General features: G+C 52.1%; 1 protein-coding gene and 1 pseudogene across 2 annotated transcripts in view; both read left to right on the top strand.

Annotated features, from left to right (window-relative positions):
* Positions 1-19,414, top strand: part of THAP7 (THAP domain containing 7) — a 210,755-nt gene that overhangs the window by 190,628 nt on the left and 713 nt on the right. Inside the window, exons 1-5 of one of the 2 annotated variants that reach the window (XM_050746283.1) lie at positions 7,344-7,348; positions 17,815-17,847; positions 18,022-18,101; positions 18,518-18,673; positions 19,123-19,263. In XM_050746283.1, coding sequence (XP_050602240.1) covers positions 18,022-18,101; positions 18,518-18,673; positions 19,123-19,263 — 377 coding nt within the window. In that variant the 5' untranslated portion in view covers positions 7,344-7,348; positions 17,815-17,847. Of the gene's footprint in view, positions 1-7,343; positions 7,349-17,814; positions 17,848-18,021; positions 18,102-18,517; positions 18,674-19,122; positions 19,264-19,414 lie in introns of those variants that run through there. The other variant, XM_050746282.1, reaches the window with a different exon arrangement.
* LOC126929784 (tubulin alpha-8 chain-like) lies at positions 137-15,913 on the top strand (annotated as a pseudogene).

Genomic DNA, 19,414 nt, shown 5'->3' with positions numbered 1-19,414 from the left:
ACGGCAACCAACAACACCGGGTTGCCGGGGCGACCGCCGCTGGGGAGCCCGTCGCTAATTGGCGTGGCCGACGCCAGTCGATGGACGCCACATTCGATTGGTCAGCGCAGCCGCAGACTCCGCCCACATCCCCGGGCCGCGCTCTAGGTGAGGCGCCAAGCGGTCTTCGCCTGAGGGTCTGAGGCTGCGAAAGGGGCTTAACCTGCGAAAGGGGCTTAACCATGAATGGTTCCTGCGAGAGGTCTGGGGAGGATGAAGAGCAGGAGGAAGAGGCGACGGCGGCCTGTGGACGTCTTGCAGGGGTCCCCCAGGCCAAGCAGGGTCCGGAGGCCGATTCGAACGCCGACCTGGAGACACAAGGTGCTCAGGGCAGGGGCCAGGCCCGTCTCCTCCCCTTGGAGGCTTCTCCCACAGGGGTTGTGGGAGGTGGGTTGGGGCCGAGGAGGCAGGAGACCCCTGTTCAGCAGGGCGCGTAGCCCTCTGCGGGGCGTCTGCAGCCCCTCGCCCTCCCCTCGGCGCTCCTGGCGGCATCAGTAACTTTAGCATGAGAAGGCGCTTCCAGAAGGAGGTTAAAATGCAAAATCCCGCCAGACAGTGCACCAAGGGCTGTCCCGGCCTGAAATGCAATCAGAGCTGGGTTTTCCCAATCCATAGGTAAAACTAAGCTAATGGATGTATAGAATTTAGAACTACTTCTGTTTTTTCCCCGGGAAGATATTCACAAAACACTTGTGGTCTGCAATCGGGTTAAAAGACACAGCGTGCAATTTGGCATCAGACAGGCAGAGGCCTGACTCTGGCAGGACTGGCTACCACTAGCTGTGGTACTTTATTTATGAATTCATTTATTAGAGCCAGTGTCTTGCTCTGTCACCCAGATTTCGGTGCAGTGGCAGGATCCATAGCTCACTGCAGCTTTGAACTCTGCACTCCAGTGAGCCTCCTGCCTCAGCCTCCTGAGTCGCTGAGACTACAGGGAGCCACCACATCTGGCTAATTTAAATAATTTTTTATCTCACTATGTTGCCCAGGTTGTCCAGCTTGCTTTTGACAGCTGTATGACTTTAAGGAAAAGATTTGCGTTGCCTTAGCCTCGATGTTCCCATCTGTCATATGGGGGCAGTGGTCCCAAGGAGTGTAGGGAGCAGTGCTTCTAGAGGCAAACAATAGGCCAGGTAGTGATGCAGGGCAGGGGAGGAGGCAGGTGGCTATAGCCATGCAGGGGTTCACATTCATCCTGCTGTCTCCTACCAGGCACCCATGGGCTTGAAGAACTGGTCGGGGACACCCTCTACCTGAGGTCCTGCTGGATCCATAGCGTTGTGCCCATCTTCTGCTTTCTGTGCCAAGGGAGCGGCCCAGAGCTGAACCTGCCGCATGGTGGCCTGGGGCCCCAGGTACCAGTGGAAGGACACTGGTTCCAGGCTTACAGGGAGAGGCCCTGGGAGACAACAGCCATGGGAGTGCCCCTGAGTCTGTCCCCTACACTTGCCAGCTTCTGCCTGTGCCAGTCACGCCCTACCCTCCACATCTGGGAGACAGATGGGATTGAGGCTATGACAGATGGCATTAAGGGTTGGGGAGCCTGCAAGCTTCTAACCCGCTGGGGGCTCTGGGAGAGGTGGGAGTGGGGGGAGACCTGGGCGGGGCCTAAAAGCAGAAGCAGGTGTCTCTTAAGCAGGTGGGAAGTGGGGTACTTTCCAGGTCAGGGACGTGGAGTGGGCTGAGCCCTGGAGCATGAGCCAGGATAGTGGCCAGTGTGTTTGCTCTGTCTGTCCCAGGGTGCCGAGCTCTGGCTTCCTCATTGAGCTCCAATCCATATGTCAAGTAGCTGAACCTTTGGGACAATGGGCTCTATGGGGCAGGTACAGAGGCCCTGGCAGGTGCCCTGAGCAAAAGCAGCAGCATCCGTGGTAGGTGCTGGGCCTGGGTCAGGTGGGTAGGCGTCAGTCCTCCCTTTCCTCAGGGATGTGCCTCCACCCCCGAAAGCTGGGCCATGTCACCTGGGGCCTGCTGGTGTTGCTGGTGGATAGAAGAGGGGCCTCATCACAGGAGGGGGCATGTGGGGTGGAGTTAGACCCTCCGCTGTGCAGTCAATGCTGGATACAAGTCCCCTCCTCACCCACCCCACCCCACCACTCTCCTTCCTTGCTGGCTGGAACCCATTCTCCTGCCCTGCCCTGCACATAAGAGACTCCCAGTGCCTGAATGCAGGGTGGAAAGTCCTGCAACACAGAGAGTTGCGGACTGGGAAGTTCAAGAAAGGGGTGGGCAAGGTGTAAGTTCATTGGAGCTGAATCCAAATGCTGGCTCTGCCACTGAGAAAACAGGGTGACTTATGAAAGCAGCTCAGTTTCCAATCTGTGAAATGGCCCCCACAATATCTTATGGGCTTGGGGCTGTGGTGAGCATGAAGTGAAACGCGCTCCTGAAGTGGTCAGCAGAGTGTGTGACCCATGTAAGCGCTCTATGCATGGCCACCTGGGCTATTATTGCCAATCCTGGCAATGGGGCCATGAGGGCTTCTGAAGTGGGTGGTGATATCACTGCCAGACACAATCATTGACGGGGTAGCTGCCCCCCACCACAGCAGTCTCTACAGTACCAAGAGATAGGCGGTTTTAACCACTTGACACAGAAGCTCGTGGGCACACAGGGAGAGGGAGGTCAGGGGCAGAGGGGACCCAGCCATTGGGAGCCAGAGCTACCATCCAACCCCGGGACAGTTCACCTATAAGGCCCCTTCCTCTGCCTCAGACCTGGAGGTTTGGCGGATGGCAGAAGAGGGACATGGTGGGGGGGTGCCTGGCTTTGCATCCCACTGACTGAGGAGTGGATCTGTCCGCCAGATGTGGACCTGTCGGAGAACCAGCTGGGAGTGGCAGGAGCCCAGGCCCTCTGTGCCACCCGCACCGTGAATCAGGCCATATGGAAGATACAGCTGTCAGGGAATGGCCTGGAGGAGCAGGCGGCCCAGTACCTTGCTGAAATCCTGCTGGCCCACACAGACCTGAAGTCCCTGGACCTGAGCTATAACCAGCTGAATGAGCAAGCAGGTAACGCCTGCCCAGGGCACCATGGGCCATAAAAACTCAGCTTCCTAGGGCAAGGGTGGGTGGAGGTTGGCAGGACCGCACTGCACATCGCCAGGGAGCATGTGCTCTGGCTCCTGCTCCCCACACCCCACCTTGCCCCACTCCTCTTCCACTCCAGCCACACAGAACTCTTCATTCCTTCCACAAATATCTCATTGCCCACTGCTGTATGTGCTGCGCACTGACTTAGCCACCAGGGATCCACCTTGAATAAAACCAAGTTCCTGGCCTCAAGGAACAATGTTGACAACATCATTCTCAGAAGAAACAAATAGTTTCTGCTTCTGAAGAAGAATGGGGACCCCCTGCTTTAAAGAGGTGGCTGGGGAGGCCTCTGTGAGGTGACATTTAAGCTGAAATGTGCAGAGTGGGAAGGAGTCAGCCTTGGCAAGATCAGAGGGAGAGCATTTCAAGCAGAGGAACCGTGAGCATGCGGGCCTGTTCCCCAGACTGGCAGACAGCAGTGTGACTAGGCTAGGGAGCCAGGGAAGCGTGGCCAGGCTGTGGGGTGGAGAGGCAGAGGGGGCTGCAGGACTGTTGACTGTGGCAAAAAAGGGTGAAGATTTTGTTCCAGGTGAGATAGAAGACATGGTTGAGATTCCTTGATCTCATCACTCTCATGCTCCTGAGTGTTTGTTTTGCCAGGAATATGCACTTCCACCTGCCTCTCCTCAAATGGTCTAATAATAGTAAGGATCACCTGGGACCCTGGGTTAGGCATGCAGATGCTGACCCTGGACCTGCTGAACCAAACTCTTAGGGGAATGCCCGTGAATCTGCATTTTAATGGATGCCCCAGGAGAACTCTCTTTTCTGCAGTGTTTCAGAATCTCTGATCTGGCTCAAGCAGCTTAGAGGGAGTGGGATGGCACCAGACTTGGCCTTTGAGAATTAGCCCTGACGTGTAACTGCCAGAGAACCAAGTTGCCTTCTAAAAAAATTACTACTGGGAGTCAGTGAAATTAAAAGACAGGCTTATTTCAGACTTTGACAAACTGAATATAGGGATCTCTTTGGACCTGCACAGTAAAAGGGCAAGTGCCAGAGAGGCAGCCAGGATGGAGGGCCTGGAAGCTAAGGTGGTATGAAGGCTTCACAAATAGACACATGTACATGAGGGAGGTGGGTGGGGACTGGAAATGGACAGGCCCAGCAAGGCCTTTTTTTTTCTCCAGAAGGAGATCTGTGGGAGGGCCCGACTCCCTTGAGAGGTGAAGGAGCTTGGGTCTCTGCCTCCACCACTTGATCTGTAGCAATGGTAGCACCTACAACATAGGACCGCTACAAGGGTCACACAGAACAAGCATTGGCAGTTGTAGGAGTGTGTAGAAGAAAGAATCTTCCTACCCTTGAGCTGTTCAGCAAAAACAGGGCCTCCCTACAAAGTGGGGGATTACTGTCTGACCCTGCCAGCCCTAGAAGTGTCTGAGTAAAGAGAAAAGCATATGTATTTGAGTACCTGTATTATCAAATCCGGTGCTGGGCGCTGAGTCTAGTTCTCAGGTAGAAAGGGGGCAATGCCCTGAGTCCTTGCTTCTGGGCAGGGAGCTCTCCATGGTGCTAAACAAAAGTGTCTGTAGCCACGGGTGCCAGTCCAGCAGGCTCGCTGAGCGCTCTGGTTAATCCATCCATTTTTATTCTGTGTATTTCTTCAAACCAGCCTTCCTAGACCTATGTTAGGTGCTGGGATCATGGAGAGAGGTCAACTTCAGATCTCCAAGGGACTCTCAGACTGGTAGGAAAGACCCACTAGGCAGAGAGAGGTTTAATGGCCAGAGCCGTGGAAGGACATGGGGCTCAAGGCCGTCCAGTAAGCTCAGCCAGGCAGGCAAGGCTTCCTGATGCTATGAACCCAGATTAGAAGGATGAGGAGGCTCACGCCTGTAATCTCAGCACTTAGGAAGACCAAGGCGGGAGGATCACTTGAGCCATGGAGTTTGAGACCAGCCTGGGCAACGTAGCAAGAAGACCTTGTCTCTACTAAAAATAAAAACAACAACAACAAAAAAATAGCTGGGCATGGTGGCACATGCCTGTAGTCCTAGCTACTCAGGAGGCTGAGGCAGGTGGATTACTTGACTCCAGGAGGTCAAGACTGCAGTGAGCTATGATTGCACCACTGCACTCCAACCTGGGTGACACAATGAGACCCTGTCTAAAAAAAAAAAAAAAAAAAAAAAAAAGGATTAGGAGGATGAGGAGCTGTTAGCCATGTGCAGAAGGGGCTTTTAATTGGAGGACAGCCCGCAGACATGCTGGTGCTGGTGCTTTCGCAAATTGAAAAGAGGTCAAGGCCGGGCGCGGTGGCTCACGCCTGTAATTCCAACACTTTGGGAGGCCAAGGCGGGTGGATCACTTGGGGTCGGGAGTTGGAGACCAGCCTTCCCAACCTGGTGAAACCCTGTCTCTACTAAAAATACAAAAATTAGCTGGGCGTGGTGGCGGATGCCTGTAATCGCAGGTACTAGGGAGGGTGAGGCAGGGGAATCACTTGAACCCGGGAGGCAGAGGTTGCGGTGAGCTGAGATCGCACCATTGCACTCCAGCCTGGGTGACAGAATGAGACTCTGTCTCAAAAAAAAAAAAAAAAATTGGGCATGGTGGTGTATGATTTGTACACCCAGCCTGCAAAGGATGCTGAGGCAGGAGGATCATTTGAGTCTGGGAGTTTGAGCCCAGCCTGAGCAACACAGTGAGATCCTATTAAAAAAAAAAAAGGAAGAATCAGTTCCAAATTCCTCCAAAATGAGTATTGAGTCCCAGCTTGGCTCTTCCCTGAGCAGGGATGTGCCTCTCCCTTTCTGGTGGCCAGAAACTCACTCTTCACTAAGAAAGTGAAAAAAGGAAAAATAGCTCGGAGCACTTTGAGCTATGTGGGGTATACAGAATTTATCAGGCCCAGAGTCGTGAATATGAGACTTCAGGCAGGGCACAGTGGCTCACGCCTGTAATTCCAGACTCAGGAGGCCAAGGTGGGAGGATCACTTTAGTCCAGAGGTTCAAGACCAGACTGGGCAACATCAGGAGACCCTCGTCTCTTCAAAAACTTAAAAAAAAAAAAAAAATAGCTGGGCATGGTGGCACACACCTGTGGTCCTGAGCCCAGGAGGTTCAGCCTGTAGTGAGCTATGACAATGCCAATGCATTCCAGCTTGGGGGACAGAGCCAGACCCTGTTTCAAAATAAGAAGAAGAAGAAAAAGATTAAAATGAATATGGGACTTCAGTAACACACTTCGTACCAATGCCCAGGGGCCAGCTGTTTAAAGGCATTTTGTTCCTGACTGGCTTAATGTATTATCTTCGTGTTCCTGGAATTTGTGATGCAAAGAATAATATATGGACAATCAATAGCTTATGCTATTTTAATACAGATTCTTGTGGCAAGGGAAGCTGAAGTGATAGGGTTGCTTGAGGCCAGGAGTTGAAGACCAGCCTCAGTGAGACCCATCTTAATCTTTTTAAAAAGAGCAATTTTTGGTAAACCACTTAGGAACTGCCTCTTCTTTTCATTTAAAAACAGCATCTCTGGCCTAGTGTGGTGGTTCATGCCTGTAATCCCAGCACTTTGGGAGGCTGAAGCAAGCATATTGCCTGAGTGCAGGAGTACAAGACCAGCCTGGGCAACATGGCGAAACCCTGTGTCTACAAAAAAAAAATACAAAAAATTAGCTAGGCATGGTGGCATTTGCCTGTAGTCTCAGCTATTTGGAAGGCTGAGGTGGAAGGATTGCCTAAGCCTGAGGAGGTTTGAGGCTGCAGTGAGCTGTAATCTCATCACTGCACTCCAGCCTGGGCAACAGAGTGAGACACTGTCTCAAAAAATAATAACAACACAGCATATTGTAACTGCTGTTAATTAGACTGTGTATTTAAGGCAACTTTAATCTATGCTCCAGGGTTTCAGTTCTCAAATATGGCAATAATAAACTTTTTTTTTTTTTGAGACAGTCTCTCGCTCTGTCACCCAGGCTGGAGTGCATTTTGGGTTCAAGCCATTCTTTTGCCTCAGCCTCCTAAGTAGCCAGGACTATAGGTGTGCACCACCATGCCGGCTAATTTTGTTTCGCTGTGTTGGCCAGGCTGGTCTCAAACTCCTGACCTCAAGTGATCCATCTGCCTCGGCCTCCCAAAGTGCTAGCATTACAGGTGTGAACCACTGCGGCCAGTCAGATTTCTAACTTCTAACTTTTAATGTAGCTTCAGGTAGGAAAGATGTATGTACCTATAGAATTACCTAGGCGGGGCGGGGGGTGCAAGAGCTTATTTCCCTTCACTGGAAACTGTTCCTGCTGACATTTATACCAGAGCTGACTTTAACTTCCTAGAACCTTAAATTGCATTTGCAGTTTGGTTATCACACAGAGACATTTTCTTTTCTTTTCTTTTGACAGAGTCTCGCTCTGTTGCCAGGCTGCAGTGCAGTGGTGCCATCTCACTGCAATCTCTGCCTCCCAGGCTCAAGTGATTCCCCTGCCTCAACCTCCTGAGTAGCTGGGATTACAGGCGCACACCACCACGCCCAGCTAATTTTTTGTATTTTAGTAGAGACAGGGTTTCCCTATGTTAGCCTCTCGATCTTCTGACTTTGTGATCCTCCCGCCTCGGCCTCCCATGGTGCTGGGATTATAGGCGTGAGCCACCGCGCCCGGCCCCACACACAGACATTTTCTACCAGACACTGCCACTGTTGACTTACAACATGTAGCTCATGTACTTTGAACAGCATGTACTTTGTAGAAGTGAACAGTCCTGGAACGTGTCCACCTTGGTGTATAGTAGGCCTTACAGCCTCACAGCACATGTGTTCTCTTTGTAGATGAAGTGTACACAGGGACCTACAGGCAGCTCTTCCACCCGGAGCAGCTGATCACCGAGAAGGAAGATGCAGCCAGTAATTACTCCAGAGGCCATTACACCATCGGCAAGGAGACCTGGTCCTGGACCAGATCCACAAACTGGTAAGAAGAGAAGGCTTCGTGTGGACGTTGTCCTGCATGGGAGAACAGGCCTTGGATGGTGAAGGGAAGGTCATTTTCACAACACTTAGAGCAGCATCTCGAGTGCGACTGAGTCTGCAACGTCTTACTACGAAGTATGCGTAGTGATTTGGGCATAGATCTGTATTGTTTGCTTTTCTTTGCTTCAAAGTGTTATGTGCATTCGTTATGGATGGTCTGAATCCATATCAATGCTCAGAGGCAAAGAGAAGTGGCCCTGGCTTGGTGGAGGTTGGTGGTGTGGCTCCCATGGGCATTGGCTCACGTTGTCTGGTTTCTCTCAGGCGGATCTGTGCACGGGACTGCGGGGCTTCTTCATCTTCCACAGCTTTGGGGGCGGCACTGGCTCTGGGTTCGTGTCTCTGCTCATGGAGTGGCTCTCGGTGGACCACGGGAAGAGTCCAAGCTAGAATTTGCCGTTTCCCCATCCCCCCAGGTCTCCACGGCCGTGGTGGAGCCCTACAACTCCATCCTGACCACCTACATGACCCTGGAACATTCTGACTGTGCCTTCATGGTCGACGGCAAAGCCACCTATGACATGTCAGTGCAACCTGGACATCGAGTGTCCCACATACACCAACCTCAGTCATCTGATTAGGCAGATCATGTCCTCCATCATGGCCTCCCTGTGATTTGATGGGGCCCTGAATGTGGATCTGACAGAATTCCGAACCAACCTGGTGCCGTACCCCCATATCCACCTACCCCTGGCCACCTACGCCCTGGTCATCTCAGCCAAGAAGGCCTACCACGAGCAGCTGTCCATGGCCAAAATTGCCAATGCCTGCTTCGAGCCAGCCAATCAGATGGTCGCTGTGACCCTTGCCACGGCAAGTACATGGCCTGCTGCATGTTGTACAGCGGAGATGTGGTCTCCAAAGATGTCAGTGCGGCTGTCACCACCATTGAGAGCAAGCGCACCAACCAGTTTGTGGGTTGGTGTCCGACTGGATGTAAGGTAGGACTGGGTGAGGTGGAGTCCTTGTGCTGTCAGGAAGCAGCAGACCTGCAGAATAATGCTGCCCATGAAGGCCCACATCCTTTGTGGAGACAACCACTTTTCATGTCAGCTAGGTTGCAAGGAGAATAATTTTAGTAATTTATTTCCTACCGCCTTATACTTTACCAAATACTTTATGTTCCCTTATATATTACCGCCACCCTTTAAAGTTCATGGGGCAATATCACCAGCATCTTACACTTTAGAAAACAGAGGCTGAGGCCGGGCATGGTGGCTCACGCCTATAATCCCAGCACTTTGGGAGGCCGAGGCCTGTGGCTCACGAGGTCAGGAGATTGAGACTATCCTGGCTAACACGGTGAAACCCCGTCTCTACTAAAAATACAAAAAATTAGTGGGGCATGGTGACGGGCACCTGTGGTCCCAGCTACTCAGGAGGCTGAGGCAGGAGAATGGCGTGAACCTGGGAGGTGGAGCCTGCAGTGAGCCGAGATCACGCCACTGCACTCCAGCCTGGGCGACAGAGCGAGATTCCATCTCAAAAAAAAAAAAAAAAAAAAGAAAGAAAACAAAGGCTGAGATAGCTTTAGGTGTCTGAAGCCTCACAGGCAGCAAGTGATGCAGAGAGAAATCAGAGATGATCTGACTGCAGGTCCTGGTCTGTCCTCCACATTACTCCACTGTTTACTTTAGTAATTTATCAGGTTCTATGGTATCATTTTTTGTGTTTTAAACAGTGGTTTTTACACTTTACATCATGTTGGTCACCTGTTGTCACTGAAGTTTGGGCAACACTATGTTTCTGTGAAGATTTTTAAATACATTGTGCAGTGTTTACTGTGAAGACCAAAGGCAGGTCTTTGCCCTTTCTCCAAACCAAGCAGAGACCTCTGCCTCACACACAATCAGACTGATGATTTGGTGCTCCTTTAGCTGTGCTTACAGTCCATTGTCTACCAAGAGAAAAGTACCATGTATTTGGAAGCCAAATAACAGAATGTCAGGCTCAAAAATCTGTTGTGATGACTAGGCTAAATGCCTCACCACACCTGTGTTGGTCAACTTTGTGCCCTATGGTTAGTTAAGAGCCCTTGTCTACAGTGGTTTCCACATTAGGCAAAGCTATAGATCCCACATTTGTAAGTGTCAATGAGTTCTGAAAGTGTTGGAGGAGTTGCAAGTTGCAGGATCATTCTAGATTGAAATGATATGAGAAAGTCACAGGTATGTGTCTTCCTTTTCCCATGTGGAATGGCCATAGCTTGCCTCTGAACACACACAACTTCTTGAATCTGTCTGGCCCTCTGTCAGCCACTTTACAACACCTTGACACAGATCATCTCTATTTTTCATCTCACGTTGATGTAAATTGTCTTTAAGTTGACAGATTTAAAGTGATTCATAGAACAGGGTAAAATCGGCCAGGCTTAGTGACACATGCCTGTAATCCCAGCATTTTGAGAAGCCAAGGTGGGAAGATCGCTTGAACCCAGGAGTTCAAGACCATCCTGGGCAACATAGTGAGACCCTGTCTCTACAAAAGATATAAAAATTATCCGGGTATGGTTGTGCATGCCTGCAGTCACAGCTAATGGGGAGGCGGAGGTGGGAGGATCGCTTGAGACAGGGAGGCAGAGGTTGCAATGAGCCAAGATCACACCACTGCACTCCAGCCTGGGCAACAAAGTGTGACTGTCTCAAAAAAAAAAAAAAAAAAAAAAAAAAGGAAAAAGAAGGGTAAAATCTACAACAGTTACACCAGCCTGGGATGTTCATTACATGTTACATAGGAGGATTACAGACCTTGGATGTTAGATGTTACAAGTAGGATGTGAAACCTTCCATTCTGTGTCTAATTACTAAGCCTCTCGACTTGAGTAGAGGAATTTTTCTTTCAATTGGTGTTACATTTGGAAGGTGAAGACATCCTTAGCTGGCAGGCACCGTGGGAGATGCTGCACTCTGCAAAGGTTTCCTGTTGTAGCTAAGTCTTGTGAGACAGTAGTCTGTGGGGAGATAAAGTCACAGCCTCTCCTGTCCTCCCAGAAGATAGTCCAGCTCCAGATGGACCTTGTTGAATTCTCTTTGCTCTAAGTTCCTTTTTGTCAGTCATACATTCTTTTTTGTTTGTTTGTTTGTTTTGAGATGGAGTTTCACTCTTGTCACCCAGGCTGGAGTGCAGTGATGTGATCTCGGCTCACTGCAACCTCTGCCTCTGCAGTTCAAGCAATTCTGCTGCCTCAGCCTCCTGAGTAGCTGGGATTACAGGCGCCCACCACCACATCCGGCTAATTTTTTTTTTTTTTCTGAGACGGAGTCTCGCTCTGTCGCCCAGGCTGGAGTGCAGTGGCGCGAACTTGGCTCACTGCAAGCTCTGCCTCCTGGGTTCATGCCATTCTCCTGCCTCAGCCTCCCTAGTAGCTGGGACTACAGGCGCCCGCCACCTCGCCTGGCTAGTTTTTTTTATTTTTATTTTTTGGATTTTTTAGTACAGCCAGGGTTTCACCATGTTAGCCAGGATGGTCTTGATCTCCTGACCTTGTGATCCGCCCACCTCAACCTCCCAAAGTACTGGGATTACAGACATGAGCCACCACGCCCAGCCAATTTTTTTTTTTTTTTTTTTTTTTGAGACGGAGTCTTGCTGTGTCGCCCAGGGTGGAGTGCAGTGGCCGGATCTCAGCTCACTGCAAGCTCCGCCTCCCGGATTTTTACGCCATTCTCCTGCCTCAGCCTCCCGAGTAGGCGGGACTACAGGCGCCCGCTACCTCGCCCTGCTAGTTTTTTGTGTTTTTTAGTAGAGACGGGGTTTCACCGTGTTAGCCAGGATGGTCTCGAACTCCTGACCTCGTGATCCGCCCGTCTCGGCCTCCCAAAGTGCTGGGATTACAGGCTTGAGCCACCGCGCCCGGCCAAATTTTTTGTATTTTTTTTTTTTTTTTGAGACGGAGTCTCACTCTGTCGCCCAGGCTGGAGTGCAGTGGCGCGATCTCGGCTCACTGCAAGCTCCGCCTCCCGGGTTCACGCCATTCTCCTGCCTCAGCCTCCCGAGTAGCTGGGACTACAGGCGCCCACAACCACGCCCGGCTAATTTTTTGTATTTTTAGTAGAGACGGGGTTTCACCGTGGTCTCGATCTCCTGACCTTGTGATCCGCCCGCCTCGGCCTCCCAAAGTGCTGGGATTACAGGCGTGAGCCACCGCGCCCGGCAATTTTTTGTATTTTTAGTAGAGATGGGGTTTCGCCATGTTGGGCAGGCTGGTCTTGAACTTCTGACCTCAGGTGATCCACCCACCTTGGCCTCCCAAAGTGCTGGGATTACAGGTGTGAGCCACCGCACCCGGCCAACCATATGTTCTTTAACAACCATTTGCTGCTTTTTTTTTTTTTGAGATGGAGTCTCACTCTGTCATCCAGGCTGGAGTACAACAGAACACACTGCAACCTACGCCTCCCAGGTTCAAGCACTTCTCCTGTCTCGGCCTCTCGAGTAGCTGGAATTACAGGCGCGCACCACCATGCCTGGCTAATTTTTGTATTTTTAGTAGAGACAGGGTTTCACCATGTTGGCCAAGCTGGTCTCGAGCTCCTGAACTCAAGTGATCCACCTGCCTTGGCCTCCCAAAGTGCTGGAATTACAGGCGTCAGTCGCTGCACCCAGCCTCGGATACGCTATTTTCCAAGAGTCTTTTCCATGCTTAAAAACATTTGGGGACTGGGCAGAGTGGCTCATTGCCTGTAATCCCAACACTTTGGGAGGCTGAGGTCAGTGGCTCACCTGAGCTCAGGAGTTCAAGACCAGCCTAGGCAACATGGTGAAACCTCATCTCTACCAAAAATACAATTAGCCAGGCATGATGCCACGCACCTGTAGCTACTTGGAAGTCTGAGGTAGGACGATCACTTGAGCCTAGGAGGCAGAGGTTGCAGTGAGCCAAGATCACACCACTGCACTCCAGCCTGGGTGACCAAGTGAGGCCCTTTCTCACCAAAAAAAAAAAAAAAAAGCTTGAGTCCAGGAGTTCAGGATCAGCCGGGGGAACATGATGAAACCCCATCTCTACACAAAATACAAAAAATTAGCCGGGTGTGATGGCACACACCTATAGTTCTACCTACTTGGGAGGCTGAGGTGGGAGGATCACCTGAGCCTGGGAGGCAAATGTTGCAGTGAGCTATGATTGTGCCACTGTACTCCAGCCTGGGTGACAGAACAAGACCCTTAGAAAAAAAAAACCAAACATTTGGGTTTTTTGTTATAAAAGTACTTATGTTGGCCAGGCACCATGTCTCACACCTGTAATCCATGGGGTAGATGGCTTGAGCCCAGGACTTTGAGAGCAGCCTGGGCAACACGGCAAAACCCTGTCTCTACAAAAAATAAAAAATTAGCTGGGCATGGTGGCACATTTCCTGTAGTGCTAGCTACTCAGGAAGCTGAGACAGGAGGACTGCTCAAGCCTGGGAGGTTGAGGCTGCAGTGAGCCAAGATGGCACCACTGTACTTCACTCTAATCTGGGCAACATAACAAGACCCTATCTCAAAAAAAAAAAAAAAAAAAAAAAAAAAAAAAAAAAAAAAAGCTGGGTGCGGTCGGTGGCTCATGCCTATAATCTCAGCATTTTGGGAGGCCAAGGTGGGCGGATCACCTGAGGTCAGGAGTTCGAGACCAGCCTGGCCAACATGGTGAAACCCTGTGTCTACTAAAAATACAAAAATTAGCCAGGTGTGGTGGTGGTTGCCTGTAATTCCAGCTACTCTGGAGGCTGAGGCAGGAGAATCACTTGAACCCAGGAGGTGGAAGTTGCAGTGAGCTGAGATTGTGCCACTGCACTCCAGCCTGAATGACAGAGCAAGATTCCACCTCAAAAAAAAGCAAAAAACAAAACACAAAAAAACCCCAAAAAACTTGATATGGGCTGGGCGCGGTGACTCACACGTGTAATCACAGCACTTTGGAAAGCTGATGCAGGCGGATCACTTGAGGCGGAAAAATCGCTTGAACCCGGGAGGCAGAGGTTGCAGTGAGCTGAGATCACACCACTGCACCCAAGCCTGGGTGACAGAGTGAGACCCTGTCTCAAAAACAACAAAAAACAAACAAACAAAAAAAACCCTGATATGTGGCAAAATACTAAAAGAATGCAGAAGACTGAAAAGCTGAAGTCCTCTTCTTCCCCAGAGCTGCTTCTGTCCTCTGAAAAACGTTCTGTACATATTCAAGGCATAGTAATCTCTCGTTATACAGGTGATGTTGGCAGTGGCCAGCAGACACAGGTGACAGGCCCAATCACTGCACACAGGTGGTCACAGTAAACAGAAAGCTGGCAGCACTCCCACTTGGAAGGGCTGATTGGCTTGGCCTTAGAGTTGTGGGAGAACACTCTCTGATCAGGGTACAAACCCTTCTCTCTGCCGCTTCCAACTCCTGTGGAGTCTGTCTGTATCTAGCTGCTGCTAACTGCTAAGTGCTTGTTAGGGCAGGGTAGGGTCACCGCCTCGGTAGGCGTTTGTCCTCCTCCGGCATGATGCTACCCTAGCTGCCCAAGGCTCTAGCCTGTGTATGTTATTACATAGATTTTTTTGCACACAAATACAGATTTCAACTCACTTTTTTTTTTTTTTACAAAGTATACAACATACCTTGGATGTATTTATATCCCAAGACAGGATTCTCATTCTTGTTCAGGTGTTTTACTGTATGGGTAATATGGGATATACACACACACACACACACATATATATATTTGCCGAGACAGAGTCTCACTCTGTAGCCCAGGCTGGAGTGCAGTGGCAAAATCTCGGCTCACTGAAATCTCTGTCTTCCGGGCTCCATCCTACATGCCTGTAATCCCAGCTACTCAGGACGCTGAGGTAGGAGAATCGCTTGAACCTGGGAGACAGAGGTTGCAGTGAGCCGCGACTGCACCACTGCACTCCAGCCTGGGCAATAGTGCTAGACCCTGTCTTAACAACAGCAGCAATAAAAAAAAAAAAAGGAGGAAGAAGAAAAAAAGAGCCGGGCGCGGTGGCTCACGCCTGTAATCCCAGCACTTTGGGAGGCCGAGGCGGGCGGATCACAAGGTCAGGAGATCGAGACCACGGTGAAACCCCGTCTCTACTAAAAATACAAAAAATTAGCCGGGCGCGGTTGTGGGCGCCTGTAGTCCCAGCTACTCGGGAGGCTGAGGCAGGAGAATGGCGTGAACCCGGGAGGCGGAGCTTGCAGTGAGCCGAGATCGCGCCACTGCACTCCAGCCTGGGCGACAGAGCGAGACTCCGTCTCAAAAAAAAAAAAAAAAAAAAAAAAAAAAAAAAAAAAAAAAAAAAGAAAAAGGAAGTCATCAAAGGATATTGTCAATAGATAACAGATAATGCCAAAAATTCTTAAAACACAGTGTTGGAACTGGTCCACAGCTCTAATTTTTAATGAGCTACCATTTCTGAGGCCAATATAAACTTCATTCTATGCTGCCCATCTCTGACAGGTGGGCATTAACTACTAGCCCCCCACAGTAGTCCCTGTGGGAGACCTGGCCAAGGTGCAGTGGGCGGTGTGCATGCTGAGCAACACCATGGCCATCACGAAGGCCTGGGCCTGCCTGGATCGTAAGTTCTGCCAAGTGCGCCTTAGTGCACTGATAGGTGGGGGAAGGCATGGCAGAGGGGGAATTCTCCGAGGCCCGCAAGGATCTGGCAGTTCTGGAAAAGGATTATGAAGAGGTGGGCATGGATTCCATGGAAGCTGAGGCTGAAGAAGGCGAAGAATAGTGAGGGGAGGGTGCGGCAGGCAACCATCCCTCTGTATTCCCCACCATAACGTTAGAAGAGCTAATTATCTATTAAAATTTCTGTACTGCCGGGCGCGGTGGCTCACGCCTGTAATCCCAGCACTTTGGGAGGCTGAGGCGGGCGGATCACAAGGTCAGGAGATCGAGACCACGGTGAAACCCCGTCTCTACTAAAAATACAAAAAATTAGCCGGGCGCGGTTGTGGGCGCCTGTAGTCCCAGCTACTCGGGAGGCTGAGGCAGGAGAATGGCGTGAACCCGGGAGGCGGAGCTTGCAGTGAGCCGAGATCGCGCCACTGCACTCCAGCCTGGGCGACAGAGCGAGACTCCGTCTCAAAAAAATAAATAAATAAATAAATAAATTTTCTGTATTGCAAATTAGCCGGGCGTGGTGGCGGGCGCCTGTGGTCCCAGGTACTCGGGAGGCCGAGGCAGGAGAATGGCGTGAACCCAGGAGGCAGAGCTTGCAGTGAGCTGAGATCGCCCCACTGCACTCCAGCCTGGGTGACAGAGCGAGACTCCGTCTCAATAAATAAATAAATAAAATTTCTGTATTGCGATATTGTCTTTCTCCTATGTTGTACTTTGAGAGATTCCTCCTCCAGATAACCTTTCTCTTCCAAGTGCATTTCTACGGGAAAAAACATCGATTTGTTTCATTTTTTTTGAAACGAAGTCTCAACGGAGTGGTGCCCGCCACCACGCCCTGCTAATTTTTGTATTTTTAGTAAGACGGGGTTTCACCGTGTTAGCCAGGATGGTCTGGATCTCCTGACCTCGTGATCCACCCGCCTCGGCCTCCCAAAGTGCTGGGATTACAGGCGTGAGCCACCGCGCCCGGCCAATTTGTTTTCTTGAAGAAATTAAGCATGCCAGTATGTTTAGTAATTGCATTACTTTCCTGATGCTGGCTTCAAAACACTAACTGAAGGAATTAGGACAAAATGCTTTACTTTTTTTTTTTTTTTTTGAGCCGGAGTCTCACTCTGTCGCCCAGGCTGGAGTGCAGTGGCATGATCTCCGCTCGCTGCAGCCTCTGCCTCCCGGGTTCAAGCGATTCTCCTGCCTCAGCCTCCGGACTAGCTGGGACTACAGGCGCGCACCACCACACCCAGCTTTTTTTTTTTTTTTTTTTTTTTTTTTTTTGTATTTTCAGTAGATTCGAGGTTTCACCATGTTGGCAGGATGGTCTCCATTTCCTGATCTTGTGATCCGCCCGCCTTGGCCTCCCAAAGTGCTGAGATTACAGGCGTTGAGCCACCGCGCCCGGCCTATTTTGCATTTAAACCTTCTGAAGCCCTTGAATGGAGCGGCTATTTTCACTGAGTCTTACGGGAGGAGATGAGGACTCAAGCAGCCCGCCGGGTCATGTGTCCACCGGCTTCGCAGGAGCAGTTCCCGACGCTGCCTGTCATACCGGCATCCTCAGCCTTTCGCCCCCTCCGTCACGCCCCTGCCGAAGCTGGCTACAATGGAACCTCCGGCCCAGCACACGTCCCCAGTGTACTCAGGGGCATACCCTGCCCTCCCTCAAGTCCACCTCCCCGGTACGAGAGTGAGTGCCGGCTCTGGTTTTTGTCGGGTTCTTTTGTGCAAGCGTCCCAGGCCCCGTTTTCTTTTGTCAGTCAGAGGTCTTCCGGAAGCGAGCTGCCGCCCCCGCGGCTTTCGAGGCTCCCAGGACACTGCAGCTTTCCGCTCCCGGGCCGACCCGTACACTGGGGCCGCTTCATCGTGCCGGAGTGTTTGCGGAGAAGAGTGAGGCCTGAACCGACGAAAGAGAAGCCCACGTGGGCGACAACACTGGTAGTCCAAGGAGCTAGGACGACGCGGGCGCAACAGAGACTCGCACACTCGCGCCGCTTCCGAACCCAGCTCGCTAGGACCTCGGCCCGCCCCGCCCCGCGGCGGAGCTCCTCCAGCTCTCCAGTCTCTATGGTACCAACTTCCGGCGCGCGCTACCCCTCGCGAGACTTCGGCGGCGCAGCAATGGCCAGACCGTGAGTGCCGCTGACAGAAGTCAAGAAACCGGCTGGGACGGGGTTGGGGCAACAACGGGCCGGGGGACACCCCGACGGGCCAGAGCCCCTTGGGGAGGAGCGGCGGCTAGAGGCGCGAGGCTCCTCTGGAAGCCCGGACAGCCGCTTGCGACTTAACTCCCGCCTCTTCCCCAGATGCCGCGTCACTGCTCCGCTGCCGGCTGCTGCACACGGGACACGCGCGAGACGCGCAACCGCGGCATCTCCTTCCACAGGTCAGCGCGCGTGCGCGGGTTCTCGTGCGCATGCGCTAGTCGTGCTCGCTTCGGGCCGCAACTGCGTAGAGGCTTCGCGCCTTTCTCGGATCCTGAGGAGGCTTGAAGCTTTGGGTGGGAGGCGGAGCGGGACGGTCCCCGCCGGACCAAATGCAGTCGGGACGGGGAGGACGGGAAGTCTAGCCGGCTTGGACGTGCCCCACTCTGTTACCTGCCAGACGACGCTGAGGAAACTGCTTTTCTTCTCGAGACTCCCATTGCCTCGTCTGTGCCGGGGCGGTGGTGCTTACCTGGCGGGGTCGCAGGGAGGTCTCGTGGCGGCGCGTGTTGGGTCTGCGTTTTCCCCCTGGGGAGCTTGGGCAGCATGAGCCCAGGGCTATGGACAGCCTGGTGCTCACGGGTTTGTGGCTCCACAGACTTCCCAAGAAGGACAACCCGAGGCGAGGCTTGTGGCTGGCCAACTGCCAGCGGCTGGACCCCAGCGGCCAGGGCCTGTGGGACCCGGCATCCGAGTACATCTACTTCTGCTCCAAACACTTTGAGGAGAACTGCTTTGAGCTGGTGGGAATCAGGTGAGGATTGGGGTAGGACGTGGGGCCTCGGGCGGATTGGGACAGCTGCAGGTCCTGAAGTCCCTTGAGCAGCCTGCGTCCGAGGGGGCTGTTTCCTCTTCCCAGCTCTGTACAGTGAGACCCACCCCCAGGATCACTGTGCCGTGACACGGGGAAAAACATGAGCCTTTCCAGAGAGGATTTTTCAGAGCCCCAGTCTTGCCAGCAAGTCCACAAATCAAAGAATTCTTTTTGGCTGGTCAGCCCAGCTCTGCTTGTGCAGGTTTTCCACGCACCTCGACTTTGAGGGGTCCTGCAGGGAAGCGATTGGTGTAGCTCTGACTTGGCATTCCCCAGACCTATTGTTTGCGCGGTGCCTTCCAGCCTCCCACTGCGCTGGTGCTGGGGGCAGATTGGCCTGGGGAGGCAGCACTTGCTCTCCAGCTCATCTGGGTTGCTTTTCCCCACAGCGGATATCACAGGCTAAAGGAGGGGGCAGTCCCCACCATATTTGAGTCTTTCTCCAAGTTGCGCAGGACAACCAAAACCAAAGGACACAGTTATCCACCTGGCCCCCCTGAAGTCAGCCGGCTCAGACGATGCAGGAAGCGGTATGTGGTATGGGTGGGGGATGCCCCACTCCTACCCCTAGGCTGAGAGACTGGGCCCTAGGGGGTCTGCCAGCAGTCTTAACTGGACAGGGTTCTTGCTGCACAGAATCTGTGGATCGGGTTTGGGCGTTAAGGGGATCAGGTGGACTGG

The sequence above is a fragment of the Macaca thibetana genome, chromosome 10 (assembly GCF_024542745.1).
Source record: "Macaca thibetana thibetana isolate TM-01 chromosome 10, ASM2454274v1, whole genome shotgun sequence".
Lineage (NCBI taxonomy): Eukaryota > Metazoa > Chordata > Mammalia > Primates > Cercopithecidae > Macaca > Macaca thibetana.
This window is presented reverse-complemented; position numbering and strand designations above follow the sequence as displayed.